Source organism: Equus przewalskii, chromosome 25, assembly GCF_037783145.1.
Source record: "Equus przewalskii isolate Varuska chromosome 25, EquPr2, whole genome shotgun sequence".
Lineage (NCBI taxonomy): Eukaryota > Metazoa > Chordata > Mammalia > Perissodactyla > Equidae > Equus > Equus przewalskii.
The window spans coordinates 23,061,409-23,077,696 of record NC_091855.1 but is presented as its reverse complement, the minus strand read 5'-3'; the positions used below and the strand labels follow the sequence as shown (position 1 = coordinate 23,077,696).

The 16,288-nt window shown below is 44.0% G+C and overlaps 1 protein-coding gene across 39 annotated transcripts in view; it reads right to left on the bottom strand.

Annotated features, from left to right (window-relative positions):
• The window catches only part of NRXN3 (neurexin 3), a 1,503,251-nt gene that overhangs the window by 1,277,383 nt on the left and 209,580 nt on the right, over positions 1-16,288 (bottom strand). For 5 of the 39 annotated variants that reach the window (XM_070594363.1, XM_070594365.1, XM_070594368.1 and 2 more), the window contains exon 1: positions 13,804-14,224. The exons of 31 other annotated variants lie outside the window; for them this stretch is intronic. In XM_070594363.1, the coding sequence (XP_070450464.1) occupies positions 13,804-13,855 (52 nt within the window). In that variant the 5' untranslated portion in view covers positions 13,856-14,224. Of the gene's footprint in view, positions 1-13,803; positions 14,225-16,288 lie in introns of those variants that run through there. 3 more of the 39 variants (XM_070594362.1, XM_070594364.1, XM_070594370.1) reach the window with 1 other exon arrangement.

Below are 16,288 nucleotides of genomic sequence, written 5' to 3'. Positions count from 1 at the left end.
TGAAATGATCATCCAAGATTATTTCTAACACAAGAAGGCCTCCGGAAAATACAAATTCACAGGTGTGAAGACTTGCTTAATTTCGCACCTAATGCTAAATGTAGAAACACCTGCAAGCCCTACTAGACTAATATATCTCTGTGCCCTTGCCCAGGCTTTTGTCCCAGAGCCATATAAATTTCACCTTCACAGTGAGTGCTCATACTAATTCTAATCCAGATATGTAACATCAAAACAGGAAACCCCTTAGCTAAAGGGAAACTCAGATTCAGGGTGAAAATTCTCATTCTCCACTGTTTACATGTTTCTGTGGCAATCCAAAGAGGTATTTTCACAAATCCATTAATTCCACAAATATTCATTGAGCATTTCCTCTGGGCCAGTCAGTCCTGTGCTGGTTGGTTGGGATACCAACATTCTTAAAATGAGTTCCTGCCTTCAAGGAGCTCATAGTCTGTCTAGTGGCAGAGGTAGAGGCATAAATAAGTAATGGTAATGCAATGTGAAAAGTGAAACAATGAAGGGAGTGAGAAGCCCAGGCATCATGGGCACAGCCTGAGAGCACTTGTGAATGCTTCCAGTGGGGGATGTTTGCAGTACATCTTCGACTGCGGGGTTGGTTAGGCAAAGTGTGTCAATTTGGGGCAGCTGAGAGAACACATTCCAAGCAGAAAAGAAGACATAAACAACGGTGTGGAGAAGCAGAACATGGTTTGTGTGTGTAGAGCAGAAAGTTCAAGATGCGGAGCAGAGCAAGATGAGGCTGGATAGGTGGGCAGGAGGCAGACCATGGAAAGCCTTGTAGGCTAAGCTAAGAAACCTGGACAACATCCCACAGGCAATGGTAGGACATGACGGTTTCAAGCAAGGGGCTGGCATGGTGGTCTTTGCCTCCCAGGAAAATCACTCTCGGGGCTCCTGGGCAGGATGGTTTTGAAGGGGCTGGTGGTAAGACCAACTACAAGTCTGTAGCAGAAACCCAGGTAAGAGATCATTTGAGCCTGACTCCTGACCATCCTTGTTTCTCTGTTTAATTAAGATCCTTGCCTTTAGTCATCAAAGCACTTATCATTCACCTAATAGAATTACTACACCCATCCTAGTTCACACTGACCCAAACCCCACAGAAGAAAAGTTTCACATTTTGCAAGACCACAGGTGTCTCTGAACGGGCTAATCTGCAAAGGCTGCAACAGCATAGTTTTCCTACGAGCCTCTTGGTCCTGGCCGTGGAGAAGCAAATGGAAGTGACAGCTCCCGTCTGGATCTATGCACCTCCAAGTGAGTGTAATTCAGCACTGGAGCCAAAGTCGATGGCATGCATTAGTTATTACTGTAAGATGGCAATTCGGTGATAAAATACAATATTGTCACTTTCAATACGTACTAAAAGTGATTTACCAGAGCTCATGGGGAGCGACTTAGACGACTATCTGATTACAATACACGGGATAAATCACCCTCATTTGAGGGTTAAGTTATCCCACCTGACAACTCTAGATCAATTTGACAGTTAAAATCAGGGTCCCCACTTTCCCTCCCCAACTCATACAGAGTTTGTCTTGGTTCATGCGGGTGAAAAATCAAAACAGTAGACAGACCCTCTTCTTTTCCTTCCATAGCAACCCCATCCTTCATTCAGAGTCCAGTTGACACACCAAGTCCTTGGTGATGTCATCTCTAAAAACACTAACCCACTCTACAGAGTATCAGCCTTCATGGTAAATATCTGTAGCCCAAATGAAGCACTCTGTCAGAACAGTAAGGTCTAGAATGAATGCATCCATGAGAGACAGTCTCCAAATACGGCTGCTGTGATGGTTAATTTTATTGTCCACTTGACTGGGCTAAGGGATGCCCAGAGAGCTGGTAAAACATTATTTCTGGGTGTGTCTATGAGGGTGCTTCCGGAAAAGATTAGCATTTGATTCAGCAGACTGAGTAAAGAGAACCACCCTCACCCATGTGGGTGGGCCTCATTCACTCCATCCAGGGCCTGAATGCCACAAAAACGCCATGAAAGGGTGAAGTCACCCTCTCTGCTTGAGCTGAGAGCCATCTTCTCCTGCCCTCCAACACCTGTTCTAGGGTGTTCAGACTCAGGTTGGGACTTACACCATCAGCCCCACCCCATCCGACCCTTCCTCACCCCCACTTCTCAGGGCTTTAGACTCAGACTGAATCATGCCAGCAGCTTTCCTGGTTCTCCAGCTTGCACATGGCAGATTGTGGGGCTTCTTGGTTTTCCTAACTGTGTGAGCCAAGAAATCTCCTTTTATATATATCTGTATATATCCTACTGGTTCTGCCTTTCTGGAGAACCCTGACTAACACAGCTGCCAATTATTCCTCCCCTCCAGTACACACACGCCATTCTGCCCAATAAGAGTTGGAGTCTGATTCCCTACCCCTTGAATCTGGATTGGCCATGTGACTTGCTTTACCTATAGAAGTGACAGTGTGCCAACTCTAGACCTAAGCCTTAAAAAGGCAGGGATGCTTCTACTTTGGGGATCTTGGAATCCAGTCACCAAATAAGCAGCTCAGCCTAGTCTACTGAGTGATACAAGGCATGTGAAGGAGGACCATAGCCTTCTTGGATATCCCTTGTTGGAGCTCATCTAAGCTCCCAGCTAAATGCAACCACATGAGTGACGAGGCTGACATTATGTGAAACACAACTGGGTGGTTCACCCAGTCAACCCATTAAAACCATGAGAAATAATAAATCATTGTTTTAAGCCAGCAAATTTTGCAGAAGCTTATTATTAAACAATAGAGGACTGAAACTCTTTTCTCCCCAACTAGACTGAAATCTCCTCGTGGATATATTATAAAAACAGGTGTAGACGGGGTGTTTTTTACATGACGGACATTTTACATACACGATGTCATTTACCCACATAAGAGTCATGCAAGCTAAGTATTATTATCCCCATTTGACAAATGGAAAACTGAGGCTTAGAGAGGTCATAGAGCCAGTACTCCAGTCTGTCCATCTCTAAGGCCTGGGTGTTTAACCATTCTTCCATCTGGAATTCATGATTCAGAACTAAGTGGGTAGACATTTTAAAATCACATGTTTATTAAAACAGTGTTGCAAAGATGTCTCAGCTTTAGAGTCAGACAGCACTGGAACCAAATCTCATCTCCAGCATGTAAGCCTTGCCTTGCTCTCCTTCTCCACACTCAACACAGCAAGATTTTGACATTAATCAAAAGGGTGGGACTTCCCTATCGTACAGTAGGATATTTCTACTTTTTGGTGATCACGTGGTTTTCATCATTTTCTTCGAACCTTCCATTCTTTGATGGTGTGATTTGCTTTCTTTATTACTTTTATGCAAACTGTTTTAATAGTGTGTCCTTGGATAAACTGCTGCCCTTCCCTGATATTTATTGTTCTGGACCATAAAATCATCCTATGATTCCCATCTTGCAGGGTCATGGGGAGGATTAGACCAAACAGTAATACAACTAAAGCCCCTGTCACATAGTAGGCACTTGATAAACTGTGTTGGGGTTGGTGTTACTATTACCGTTATTAGGCTGAGTTGCTGACTCAGGGCATGCCAGGTTGAAGCTTCCTATTTCACTAGGAAAGAAAACACCCCCAGAATCGCCAAAACATTTCTGGCAGCCACCTTGCCCTTTAAAAAGGTAGAAAGTGAAGAGAAAAGTTTTCCAGGTGACCAGGCAAAATGTAAAAGTTCAAAGTCCAGAGGTTAGGATAGAGCTCCATGCCCACCCTGCCCTCACAGTCACACACACAACACTTGGATGTCAACCAAAAGCATGTGCTGAGGTCACATTCCAAAACTGTGTTACACACTTCGCTGCCTCCCCTTAGCTTGACCCAATCACTCCTAGAAAAATACAAATCTGAAAAGCATGAGCCACTGACCTCAAGCACTGCAGCAGATGCTAGTGGTGCATCTCCAGACTCCTTTCCCTGGCAGGTGCACCCATCCCCCCAACTGCTGCAGGTGTTGGCTGCTAACTGGCTCACACCTGCATCCTTCTCTGGAGGATTGTCTTTAGCCAATGGAAACCACCTCACCTGGAGATGCCTAGGAGGGTAGATCCAAGGTCAACTGATTCAGGGTAATAAAAGCTCAGTCCCCTTGTCTCAATGCAGAACAAGCTATGTGGTACAAATCATACTCTATAGCTCCCCCACGGGATCAGGCTGAGGCTAGGCTTCAGCTATACCACATCTTTGCTTAGCTTCTTCCCCTCACTCACGTCCTTACAGGTTTCTCCCAGGAGCACTCCCTCAATAAGTCACAAACACAAAAATCCCCATCACAGGCTCTGCTTCTAGAGCCTGACTCATGATAATCATTTTGATGTCTTCAAGCAAAGGTAGGAAAAAGAAAACGCCTTCTATATTCTTAAGAGAATTCTTCTCCCCGTATCAAAGATTTTGGTTTAAAGAATGGGTTAAAAATCAAAAAGTAGTCAAGCAAAGCAAAGAAGATGAGACTTCCTGTGACAACTTGAGAGTCAGATAACCACAGCAGGCCACTCTGCTGATTTCCCAACCTCACCATCACTCTGAGAAGTAACAGCCAACAGAGGGAATCATTTCCAAACAAAACTACAGGGAATGCAGTTCAAGAGAAAGGGAAGGCAGAGTTAATACTGGCTGATCATACCAGGAAATCACGGGCTTGGTCTAAGGAGTCTGCAGAATAGTGGTTAAGAATACAAGGTCTTGGGGCTGGCCCAGAGGCGTAGCGATTAAGTTTGCCCACTCCGCTTTGGTGGCCCAGGGTTGGCCGGTTCGGATCCCAGGGGTGGACCTACACACAGCTTATCAAGCCATGCTGTGGCAAGTGTCCCACATATAAAATGGAGGAAGATGGGCACAGACATTAGCTCAGGACCAATCTTCCTCAGCAAAAAGAGGAGGATTGGAGGTGGATGTTAACTCAGGGCCAATCTTCCTTAAAAAAAAAAATACAAGGTCTGAAGTCAGACAATGTGGGTTTAAATCCTCACTCCACCACTTAAGAGCTGGGTGACCTTGGGCAAATTACTTAACATTTCTGATCTTATTTTTCCTGTCTAAATACGAGTATAATAATGTATATCTTTCCAGCGTATCATTGTAAAGTGTGAACCAACATGTTGCTGGCACATAGCAGGTACCCAAGTAAAACACTGTGTGTATCCATCAGCATAGGCTAGTTATGCAACAGCAAAAACACTTCCAAAGTCTCAGTGACCCAACAAACCAAAAGTTATTCTTTCTCATATTCCACATCCATTACATGTTGGCCGGGGGTAAGGAGGTCAGGCATACTGAATAGCCACCACCCTGAATGTTATGGTGACTGTGCCAAAAGTCACATATCAGCAATTAAATGCTCTGACCCAGAAGTTACAGACCTCATTTTGGCCCACAACTCATTGGCTGGACTTAGTCACATGGCCCCACCCAACAACAAGGGAGCCAGGAAGCGTCACCCTACTATATCCCAAATGAGAAGAAAACTGGATATCTGTGAGCAGTTCTAATATCCTACCACACTACGCTTAACAGTTACATATATTTTCTATTTAAATCTCACTCCATCCTAGGATGTGGGGATTGGAATTAGCCCCATCCTAAAATTAAGAAATTGAGGAATAAAGGGCTTAAGTAACTTGCTTAAGGCCACACCACTAGCAACTACATCTCTACCTAATGGAAGCGAAATTGTAGGCACACAGAATCTCAGAGATGGAAAAGGACACTTGAAATCCAACCTCTCAACCAATGTGGTCATCTCTTCTATAAGTAAATCACAGAAGCATGAAATCAGGGTCATCCCTTAGGTAAAACAACCTAGCAGCCACCCCTGGCCCCATGCTTGGACAGGGGAACCCTAGAAGCCACTGCTCTGATAGACTTTGATTTTACATATATAGGTATGGCCAATATAGGGCGTTCCCCCAACACCAGATGAAGAACTCCAGGCCTATACCCTTCCAGGGACTGCCATGCATGGAAGTGACATTTTAAATTATAGAACCCCACAGTGAGGACTAACAAAGTACAGAACCATAACAGGGCCAGGCTTCACATGAATGGTCTCATATACTCACAGTAACTTTGTGGGCAAGCATTATTAGCTTCATTTTACTGATCAAGATCCTGACTTTAAAGATTTAATTCACTTCCCAAGATGATATGGCTTGTCAGGGGCAGAGCAGAGATTCCAACATATGTGGCTCTGACTGTGCTGCAGCAAGGGAGGGGACCACTTAACCAAAACACTTGCATTTTTCTGTAGTCTGGTACAACTGCTCAAAAAACATTAAATTAAAAAAAAAAGCATTAATGACAAGTTAATTTCAGCAACTCATTATTGACATGCTTAGTGTCATGACATCATGTGTTGAGTTGAGAGAAAACTCTCCAAGTTGCTGAGTATCTAGACTAGAGCTTACAGGCAGGGAGAAAAAAGCTGAAACTGATATTGATTAAATTGGCTACCATGAACTGAGCTTGTGCTAGTTTTTTCATAACAATATTTCATTTAATTTTTACAATTTATTCATGAAGTAGATATTTCTATTATCCCTTTTTACAGATTAGGATATCTAGAATGGACAAGATTAAGTGAATTATCCAAAGTCACACAGGCAAGTAGTGTAAGCTTTCTCTACCCAGCTACCTTTCCAGGGGAAGGAAATCACTGACCAGAAGAACTCACAGCAGGAGGCCCTGACTTCGCTTCCGGTAGCCCCCATGTAGTATCCCTCAAGACTGGCCAGTGGAGTTTTGATCATTTCAGGATTAGGCCTCTTTTTCATCATCCTTAAAGAGAGGCTGCCAGAATTTCACATCTTTCGGTTAAGGAGATCTCTCCTCATCAACTGAAGCCTCAAGACTTTTCTCTTGATTGGAATCCAATGTTCCAACTCAGCCCTCCTGACATCAGCTGCTCCCACCCACATATCTCCCCATATGCAGATACCCAACCAACACCATCTGTAGGACTGAAGATGTTCTGGGTCCCTCTGCTCTGAATAAGAACCCTGACTAAGGAGTGAAGGAACTACAGGGCCGTTGAAAAAGTCAGTTCATGCCTTATTGTTTATTTAGTCATTCCTTCCTATTCTTCATGCCACTGAGCCACTTTGGCACACTGCTGGGAATAGAGTACACATATTGATTGGCAAGAAGGAGAATCAGGAGGTGTGGGTCTTGTGGATGCCACTAGCCCTGGAGAGAAAATACTGTCTGAAGGAGCAGTGATGTAAGTCATCACTTGAGAAGTTTCCAGAGAAGGATGTCATCAGCATTCTCCATGGTAAACTGAATTTCCTGGGGGACCCACTGGTTCCCCACTCTCATTCCATCCTTATACCAACTGGCCTAAGCTAATCGGTATAACTTCCTTTCCTGGGCACAGTGATGGCTCCAGGAATAAGCAGACAACAGTAGGGTCAATAAAAGAAAAGCCCAGGATTCCTTTTCTGATTATTCAGGAAAGGATCTCTTACATCACCCCACCTCCCCCAGACAGAAGGTAAGCAGAGTGAGGTTTGGAGCTGCTGCATTAATCCTGTGATCATGAGGTGAGAAAGATGAGAACATGAAACCCGGCAACATCACATGAGACTCTGCAAGCTGTACTTCAATCCAGAACAACCCCTAGACTTTCTCCTTAGACTCCACTAAAATTCCCAGTTGGATTTCCAGTCACTTACAATCCAAATGGTCCTGAGAGAGTATCACAAGTAAAAAAGGTCTCAAGGTCACAATGTCTAGTGGAAATAGTAGACTGATGTCTACTTTCCTACAGTCTCCCTCCATCTGAGTACCATTTTACTGACTACGCCTTCTATCCTCTTGACCAGAACTGGCTCTGGGAAAATCAAGATGCAAGCTCAAATCATCCTGAATGCCCTCTGCCTCCTCAGGCACTGCCTTTTCCCATATCAGGCGTCAAATTTTTGAATGCTGAATTCATAGCAAGATGTCAAGGACTTTTGTCCCTTCACAAGAATAGCTAAATTTGATAAGAGGGAGAGTTCGATGTTTAATTCAAAGGAAGGGCAATGGGCCATTCAGGGAGAGGGTGAGACCACAACCAGCAGAGATGTTCAGATCAATGAACATCCCTGACCACACCTCTTTTCCCTCTGCTCTCATGGTGTCTGGTACATATTAGCTCTGTGACTTTAGGCAAGACATTTAATGACCCAGTGTCCCAGTTTCCTCACCTGTAAAGTAAGGATAAGAGTCTCACAGAGTTATTGTGAGAAGGCAATGACTATGTGCATGAGGAGCACATAGAACAGTGCTCGGCGTGGAGTAAGCACTATCTATGTCAGCTCCTGGTCTCATTATTCTCAGGATGGACATTACCATTCAGATAGTATACTCCTGGGCATTAGAGGATATGACTTACTTTTCCTCGTATTTATAGCAACCAGCCCAGTGCCTGGCTCTACAAGTGTTTACTGAATGGCCCTTGGCAAGGGTGCTGTAAAGAGATTCATGCATGTATGTTTGATCCCACGGTATTGTGAATAGATCTCTAATAAGGGAATTTCAAGCCGTGAGGTAAGGCGTTTTGGGAGAGATCCTTGGGCAAGTCACCCATCCCCACTTTGATAGTTTCTATTAATAGCTGAGAAACAAACAAGTTGGGTGTGACAGCCATTCAGGAACAGCTCTCAACCTGAGATGGAATTCCCGTCCCACTCCACCAGAAACTGTCATCCTCAGCCTGACTTATAGCTTTGGCTTAATATGTTTCTTCATTCCTCCAGCGTGCAGAGGGGAAACCCCCAGGAATTCTCTCCCCTTCCTGCCTTGAGAACTGTCACACGCATGAGAATTTTCTGAGCAGATACTTGTCTTGCAGCACCCTAAAGTTAGCTCCTCAGAGGCACTTAGAGAACAGACTTGTTCTTCGGTCCCTAGGCTGCCATCAAACCAGTGGAGAGTTGTGAGCTATCAGCTAGGTGTTTCTGTTTTCAAAGGGAAAGAACTTCCAGCAAAGATACTGTAAAGGAAAATTTGTTGCAAGGCAAATGAGGGGAGGAAGGCACTTTTGAGGGAGAAAGAGATTCACCACAAAAGAAAGTAAGCTTTTCATGCATGTGGACTCATGAGTCCCATGCAGTGTTAACCACGTCTTCTATTATCTTCTTCTTCTGGCATATGCTTGGGAGATCAGAAGAGTAAAGGGGTAATTCAGTTGGGTAAGTAAATCGCCTCTCCTCCCTGCCAAGCTGTTAAGCGGGCATTCCCAGCATTGCTCAGGCTTAGATCAGGTTTCCCAGAGGCTGGCGAAATGAGGAGGGTGAAATGAGACCTCAGAGGAGCAGGGAAGGAGATAGCATCTCCCTCGGGCTGTGGGAAGACTTGGGGAGGGTCTTTCCTGTGGAAACAAGTACCTTAGTCGACACACACATGTTAAATATCTCCATAAAATGCAAATAGGTGACTTCAAATGCATGATAAGTTAGAGCCCAAAATCCTAAGTCTTTCTCATAAATATTGCCAGAAATACTAACCCAGGCCTTTCATATAAACAGGAGAGGTTTGGGAGCTCAGGACCTCAATGTTTCACTAAATTTCACCTGTCTCATTATCTTATTCCTCATTCGTTCAACAACCATTTGTTGAGCGCCTCTTCATGCCAGGCACAGCAAAGCAGCAATTATAAGAGTCGAGTGAGGGATGAGGCAGCATCGGAACACTGGGGATGAAAAGGATGGTGTGGGTTTAAGAGGGATTTGGAAATAAAATCAACGGGACTTTGTTGACTGATGAGATGTGTAAAGGCAGCACGGAGGGGCTGAGCAGTAGAAAAAAGAGAGGCAAAGGCATGGAAGCTAGAATAATTCCCAGTGCACTCGGGTTTAATGTAGCATCACTCACACAGGAACAGAGTATGGGTGGAGGAAAGCTCAAAGGGTAACTGCAGTTTGGGGCTCAAAGAGTCAACCCTCAGGACTCCCATCACCCCTCGGAACCCTGGCTGTAATTCTATCAGCTGTCAAGTCACTTCTGCAGCCCTTTGCACCTGCTAAATCCAATTTGACTCAAACAGGCAGAAATGGCCCTCCAAAGCATAACCCTGGGTTTCTCTCCTAGAATAACAAAGCTCGAATGTAAAATAATTCTATATGAGGAAGAAAACAAGAAAAACTCTGTTGGAGGCTTACTAGCGGTCAGGCGTGCTGTTGCCTCCTTTCTTATTTGATCCTCACAAACCTGGAAGGAATTCTTGCCCCCATTTTACAGATAAGAGTGGGGCTCAGAAATTAAAGTAACTTGCCAAAACAACCATCATAGGAGGAACAGGAAACATAGGAGGTGCGAAGCTCTCACCAAGCTCATGTCTCCTGATTCCTCCTAGGACAGTATTCTTTCTCATGAAAGAATACTCCACCCTGCTTCTCTGAGAAAGAAAAAGCCACACAAGCTCTACGTTTTGATGGATCAAACATCGAGATTCCTACTCATTACTTTATATGCCCCATATGCATAAGCCCCTCGAGCAAACCTAGGCATTGGTTGGTGAAGGGTTAATGAAACAACAAATGTTGTATCCTCCTAGGATCATTCAACAGGCTTCCAATCCCTGTGACCCTCTCTCTACCTCCTTGCACCCTGCTTTATCCCTGAGCAGCTGGTGACCTTTAAGACCCCACTTACACTGGAGGGGTGGCCAAAGCCAATATCAAGGGTCATGAGGGTGCAGGGTTTTTGCAGCCTCAGAGCAGACATGGGGAATCTTGGGAGAAACCAGGGGAAGGACCACCACCCATTTCCACTGATACGACCCCATCCTACTGGGAGTACTCATTTCTTCCTCATTATTCTAAGACTCCTCACTGGAGTCCAGGAGAGAGCTATTAAGCTGCAGCAGCAACGTCCCAGGGATCAGAAGGCACTGGTAAGAAGTGGTAAAAGCTGGCAAAAGCAGAGTTGCAGGGCTGGCATCTTGATTCCTGACCCAGACCCAGTCACCCCCGAGTTGCCACCACTGCTCATGCTGTGAGTATTTCTGCTCCCCTTGCCTCCCTAAATCCTCTGCTAGGAGATGCTAGTGGGCTGCCAAGCATCCATTCCCCCTTCTCCCCCCGTGATTTTTCTCTGCAGAATTTGGCTTTCTGCTAGTGTCACCCATGCTCTCTGGGGGAGGGTATGGAATGGCCTGTGATCTCCTATCTTCTTCCAGCTACAGTTGGGTCCAATGAGAATGAGTGAGCTCAGGGACTCTGTGAGCACCTGAAACTCCTGCAGTCGTGCCACTGCCAGGAGAGGAGGGCCTGAAGTTGCTGGGTGGGAGAGTCCAGAGGGCAATGGGCAGATCATGAGGACAGAGCCAACACAGCAGGTGACATGAACAGACAGACTGAGAAAAACCCAGACCTCGGTGACATTATCTGATCTTCTCAATTACATGAACCAATAAACCACCCTGATTGTTAAAGCCAGTTTGAGTTGGGTTTCTTTGTCATCTGCTTATCCTTCAAGGCCCACCTTAATTTCTACTCCCTCATGGGCCTTCCCTACCCAAATTTTCCCACCCTTAAGATGTCTTATAAAAGAGTCTTTTCTGAACATGTCTTTCCATACAATGTTTAGTCTTGTTGGAATAAGACCATACTTTGAAGTAAACAGAATTTCAATCATGATTTATCTACTCATTAGCTGTGCAATTTTAAGCAAGCTGCTTAAAACCTGAGTCTCAGTTTCCTCATTTGTGAAATGGGATAAAGCTCTTCCCTCCCAAGAGAAATAAAGGAGACAGTGGAGCAGCACTTGCTATGTGGGCAGCAGAGAGGACCTTTTGGGGGAGAGGGACCTCTGCAGTGGACTCCCAAGTATGCCAAGACCTCTATGCCCCACCCATCGCAGACATTAAGTCAGGCCTAGTGAATGAATGTGTCCCTCCCCCAGCTCCAGGTTAGAACCCAGGAATATTAGCTGAGCCAAGTTGACTCAGCACATAAAGCATCTGTCCAAAATCCACTTGGCTCCCAGCCCTGGCCATTGCAGGAATTCATCAGCATGCCCGGAATCCCCTTCCTCGTCCCCAGCACCCGCTCTAAAGGCAATTCAAGCTCCAGGCAACCTGTGTCATGTTTACGTAAACTGTGGCCAGTGACAAACACACTGAGCAGAGGAGGAAGTGATCAGCAATAATAGAATATTTTAGTAGTCGAGAAAATAGTAGAATATTTTATTAAGCAGGATGGGGAGGGAAACCATACTTTCCCTGTTTCAGTTTCAGATAGGGGGAGAAAAAGTAAGCAAAGCACCCTGAGCTATAAAAGAGCAGCCAGCCTAAAGAATGAAGAAGGACCACCCAGTTCGCTGCTTTTTCACCTCCCCAGGGCAAAACGGTTAACTAGCCCTCTAGGTATCACTCGATCACCTGTGCAGCCCTTACCTGTCCTTTGCTAGTTTCACCTTATGGGACTCCAAGAGAGCAGGCTTAGAATAGCCATCTACTTCCTTCCTTGTTTGCAGTATCAGGTATGAAGTTGGTGGAAGAGGAAATTGAAGTAAATGCTTAAACTAAAAATTACAGGTACTTTTACATTTCAGTTATCTGTAGGCCACGTCGCTGCAGAACCACAGAAGGTCGACCTTTGGATGAAGGATTATTTTTTGTCATTTTTATCTCTAATGATACTAATTTGCATTAAGTCTGTCTTATAAGCTGCCTGAAATTCTTCTGGAACCAGGTGGTTAACAAATGAGAGAGGAATAGACAGACAGACAGTCGGATAGATAGGCAGGCCCTGTGTTTCTGTGCCCTCATCCAATGATTCAACTCAAGGATATTATTCTACTATTCAACACAACTCATCTTATCATAATTTACTCATCAATCAGCATTAGCCTCTCTTAGTACTCCATCTTGGCATTCTAAGTGCAACCCAACATATCAATCTGAGCTCACCCAAAAAGTACACATTTTGGTACTAATATTCAATCAACATGCATTAATTGAGTGTCCACTCCGATCCACGCACTGAAATGAATGAGGCACCGTACCTTGTTCCCTCGAGCCGATCACTACCATCCTAATAATTATCTCCAGGGTTATATTACAATTTCTACCAAACTCCAGAGCAGCAGACCATTTACCTTCCCCATTGTAATTGCCGATTCCCTCACTCCTATCCCTTGCCTGGACATTCCTTTGCCCCCAAGAAAGCCAACTCAGATGCCTCTGGAAATTGGAAGGCTGCAGACAACATCTGGTGCACCAGGGGAATGTGTTTGTCTCAGCCCAGCTCAAAATAGTATCTGACAAGCCTGAATCACACAAGTTCTGAAAAACTCACAAGAAATAACCTAAGAAATCTATAGCTGCCTCCTCCAATTTCACTCCCTGTCTGGCTGCTTATTGACTTCTACAGCCTGTATTGACAATGTGCAACTCTGCTTCTGTCTGCCTGCTCCCATGCAGTGGTAACTAAAAAAGCAAAAAAAAAAAAAAAAAAGGAAAATAGGGAAGATCACAGCCATAACTCATGCCAAAGACCCTGTTTGGAGCTAGGCACCAGGCTAGAGGCAAAATTTCCAAGCAAAATGGGAGATTTATTAGGGAGAAGATGCCTGAGACCCTTCCCTTCCTTTTGTTTATGCCCCTACCTCTCCCCCGACAGCCACGTAGTTCATCTGGCTGCTTCAAACCTCTGCCCACATTTAAGCTTCCAAATACCACTTTTGCACCAATAAAATATGTCCAATGTAAGAGAATGGGGTCCAGCCCACCCCCACCACAGCTCACATACCTTTTTTTTTTAAAGGTGACCTGAAAGACTTACCTGCCAAGCTCGAGTTAATTTCACTGCAGAAATGGAAGTGCAGGGTGCACATCTCTGGGAAAGCACAACCTCAGGTGCAGAAACAGCGAAGAGAGGGACCACCACATTCCCTAAGCCCTCCAGTCCCGTGTCTCTCCCGGAGCATTGATAATCTCCCTAACACCTACAACAGTGTGCAGGAAGCTGCCTTCCTAACACCGCCCTCGGTGTTCGTGATTTTGCAACTCTCTCACCCTTCAAATCTTAGTGCAGCACTGGCAATTAGAAACCTGCACACATCTGGGGCCTGGGATGGGGTGTTTTGTGCATACATTGGGAGCTCCAGCCAGCAAAGGGGACTCTCAGCAGCCTCCTCCTCTCCCAGGGGATTTACTTGAATCTGCAGATTGTGTCATGCCAAACCTATTCCCTTGCTCAGCGTGAATCACGGGCTCAGGAAGTCACATGGACCCAAGAATCCCAGAATGAGGGCTCTGTTCTGGGAAATACCAGGGGTATCTACTCTTCTATTAGCTACAGCCTTTAAATAACTGCTTTGATCAGAATACATGACTAGAGAGAACATTATGAAGCTGAGCTGCTATTGCAGTAAGGAGAAAAGAAGTCAAGGCAAAATCCAGCATTCTTTCTACAGTAAACAGTTCCCTGGGACCCCTTCTTCCTATTGGCTGGTTCCGAGCTTGAAGGCAGCAAACATTTGGAATACTCTGAAAATAAATGCAAGGGTCTTGAAATCCCCTTGTTTCAGACCTCTAGCATAGCAGTCCTAAGTCTCTAACCTAATCCCAGCGCTACCTGCACCACCCAAGGATATTTTGGATTGAATCTGTCATTTCTTTGTTCCTACCTTAGACAAGAAGCAAAAATTAGAGGGTAGGATGCTATCTATGGATTTGTCATTCTGTGATTCTAACAAATATAGACTCAGTTATTACTCAAACCTCTCGTAAGGAAGGAGCATCATTTTTTATTACTTCTTAATAATAGCGTTAACAATAATAATAATAATAATAAAAGCAGTTAGATATGTGTGATTCTCCTCCTTATTTTAGAAATGAGGATACCTGGTGTTGGAGATGCCTAGTAACCTGCCCACAGTCACATGATTAAGGGTGGTTTCAGGATTGGAATCCAGACCCATATAGCTTGGAACAAGTGACTTTAACTGCTTTGTTCTACCACATTGATTTGGCACTCAGAGTAAACCCTAAATCATTTATATCATTCATATTTGAAATCTGTGACCATTTATGTGTAACTCACCTTCAGGTTACTCTTTTGCTGTATAAAAGGGTTTGTTAAGAAATGTCATCATATATTCAAGATCTCAGAAAGAATGTCTAAGTTTCCCAGAAAACAAATTGCTTGTATGCACTTGCACAGCACCTACTTGCTTATAATTCATATAAATATAAATTTCCTAGGAATTATTATATATTTAATAAAAATACTCATAAATCCACTTAATAAATCATTGTTCTCATTATTGAATGTTCTTGAATGTGAGTTTTTAAAATTCTAAGTAATCACTTATTCTGACTTTTCAATAATTCAGACTTTTCTTGTTATCAAATAATAAAGGTATGCTTGTAGACTTTTTCTACATAGATGTTAGCTTATTAATACTCATAATATCCTCAGGGCAGACAGAAAGCACCACTTCCCCCATCTCATAAATATTCAGAAGAACATGCACAGACCTTAAGCAGATCAGTGGCTCACGGCACACAATGTACAATGTATAAGAAACCTCACTGTTCAGAAGAGTTCACTGAGACTGAAGTACCAAGAGTTTTCAGTGCAAAGAGTACAACAACTCACTCTTTAAAGTTGTGTGGCTTTGGAATCCAGCAAACCTGGGATCAAATCCAGGCTCTGCAACTTACTAGTTTGATCTGGTCAAGGCAATAAAAATTACCAAAACTAATTACTTATAAACTAACGAATATGTTCCTCTGTCAGGTATTACTTTTTGGACTGTGCTAGTTAGTTCAGATGGTTAGTTCAAGAAGTTAAGTGTGACTATAGATTTAATCTTCATGTGGGCCGGTTGGCTTCATCTAAGTAAGAAAGTAGTCCATTGGTAGACACCAGTTATTTGTGCTAGCAAATGGATATAATGTCTGCCTTTCATCACAAAAATTTGAGAGAGGGTACAGTGGAGACAGTATCTCCACTTTGAAGACAGAGACCAACATTTACACACTAAATCCACAATTTAGGGAATCTTGAGGTTACAGTCGAAGGAATGAGGAGGTGAAATGCTTTCAAGACCTTTCACCAGCCACTGGAATCCAAGCCCTTTAAGAATTCTTAGGTCCATGTATTTTTGTAGTGCCTTTTCCAATGTCTGTAATCCCATGAAACAAACTAAATACTTCAGAGTTAAAGACTGACAGCTAGGTGAAATTTCTATGAAAGATTCTCATAAAGCTCAAGAAGAGAAAACTGTTGCCTATTGGGGTGGAGGGGATGTTAAGTCCTA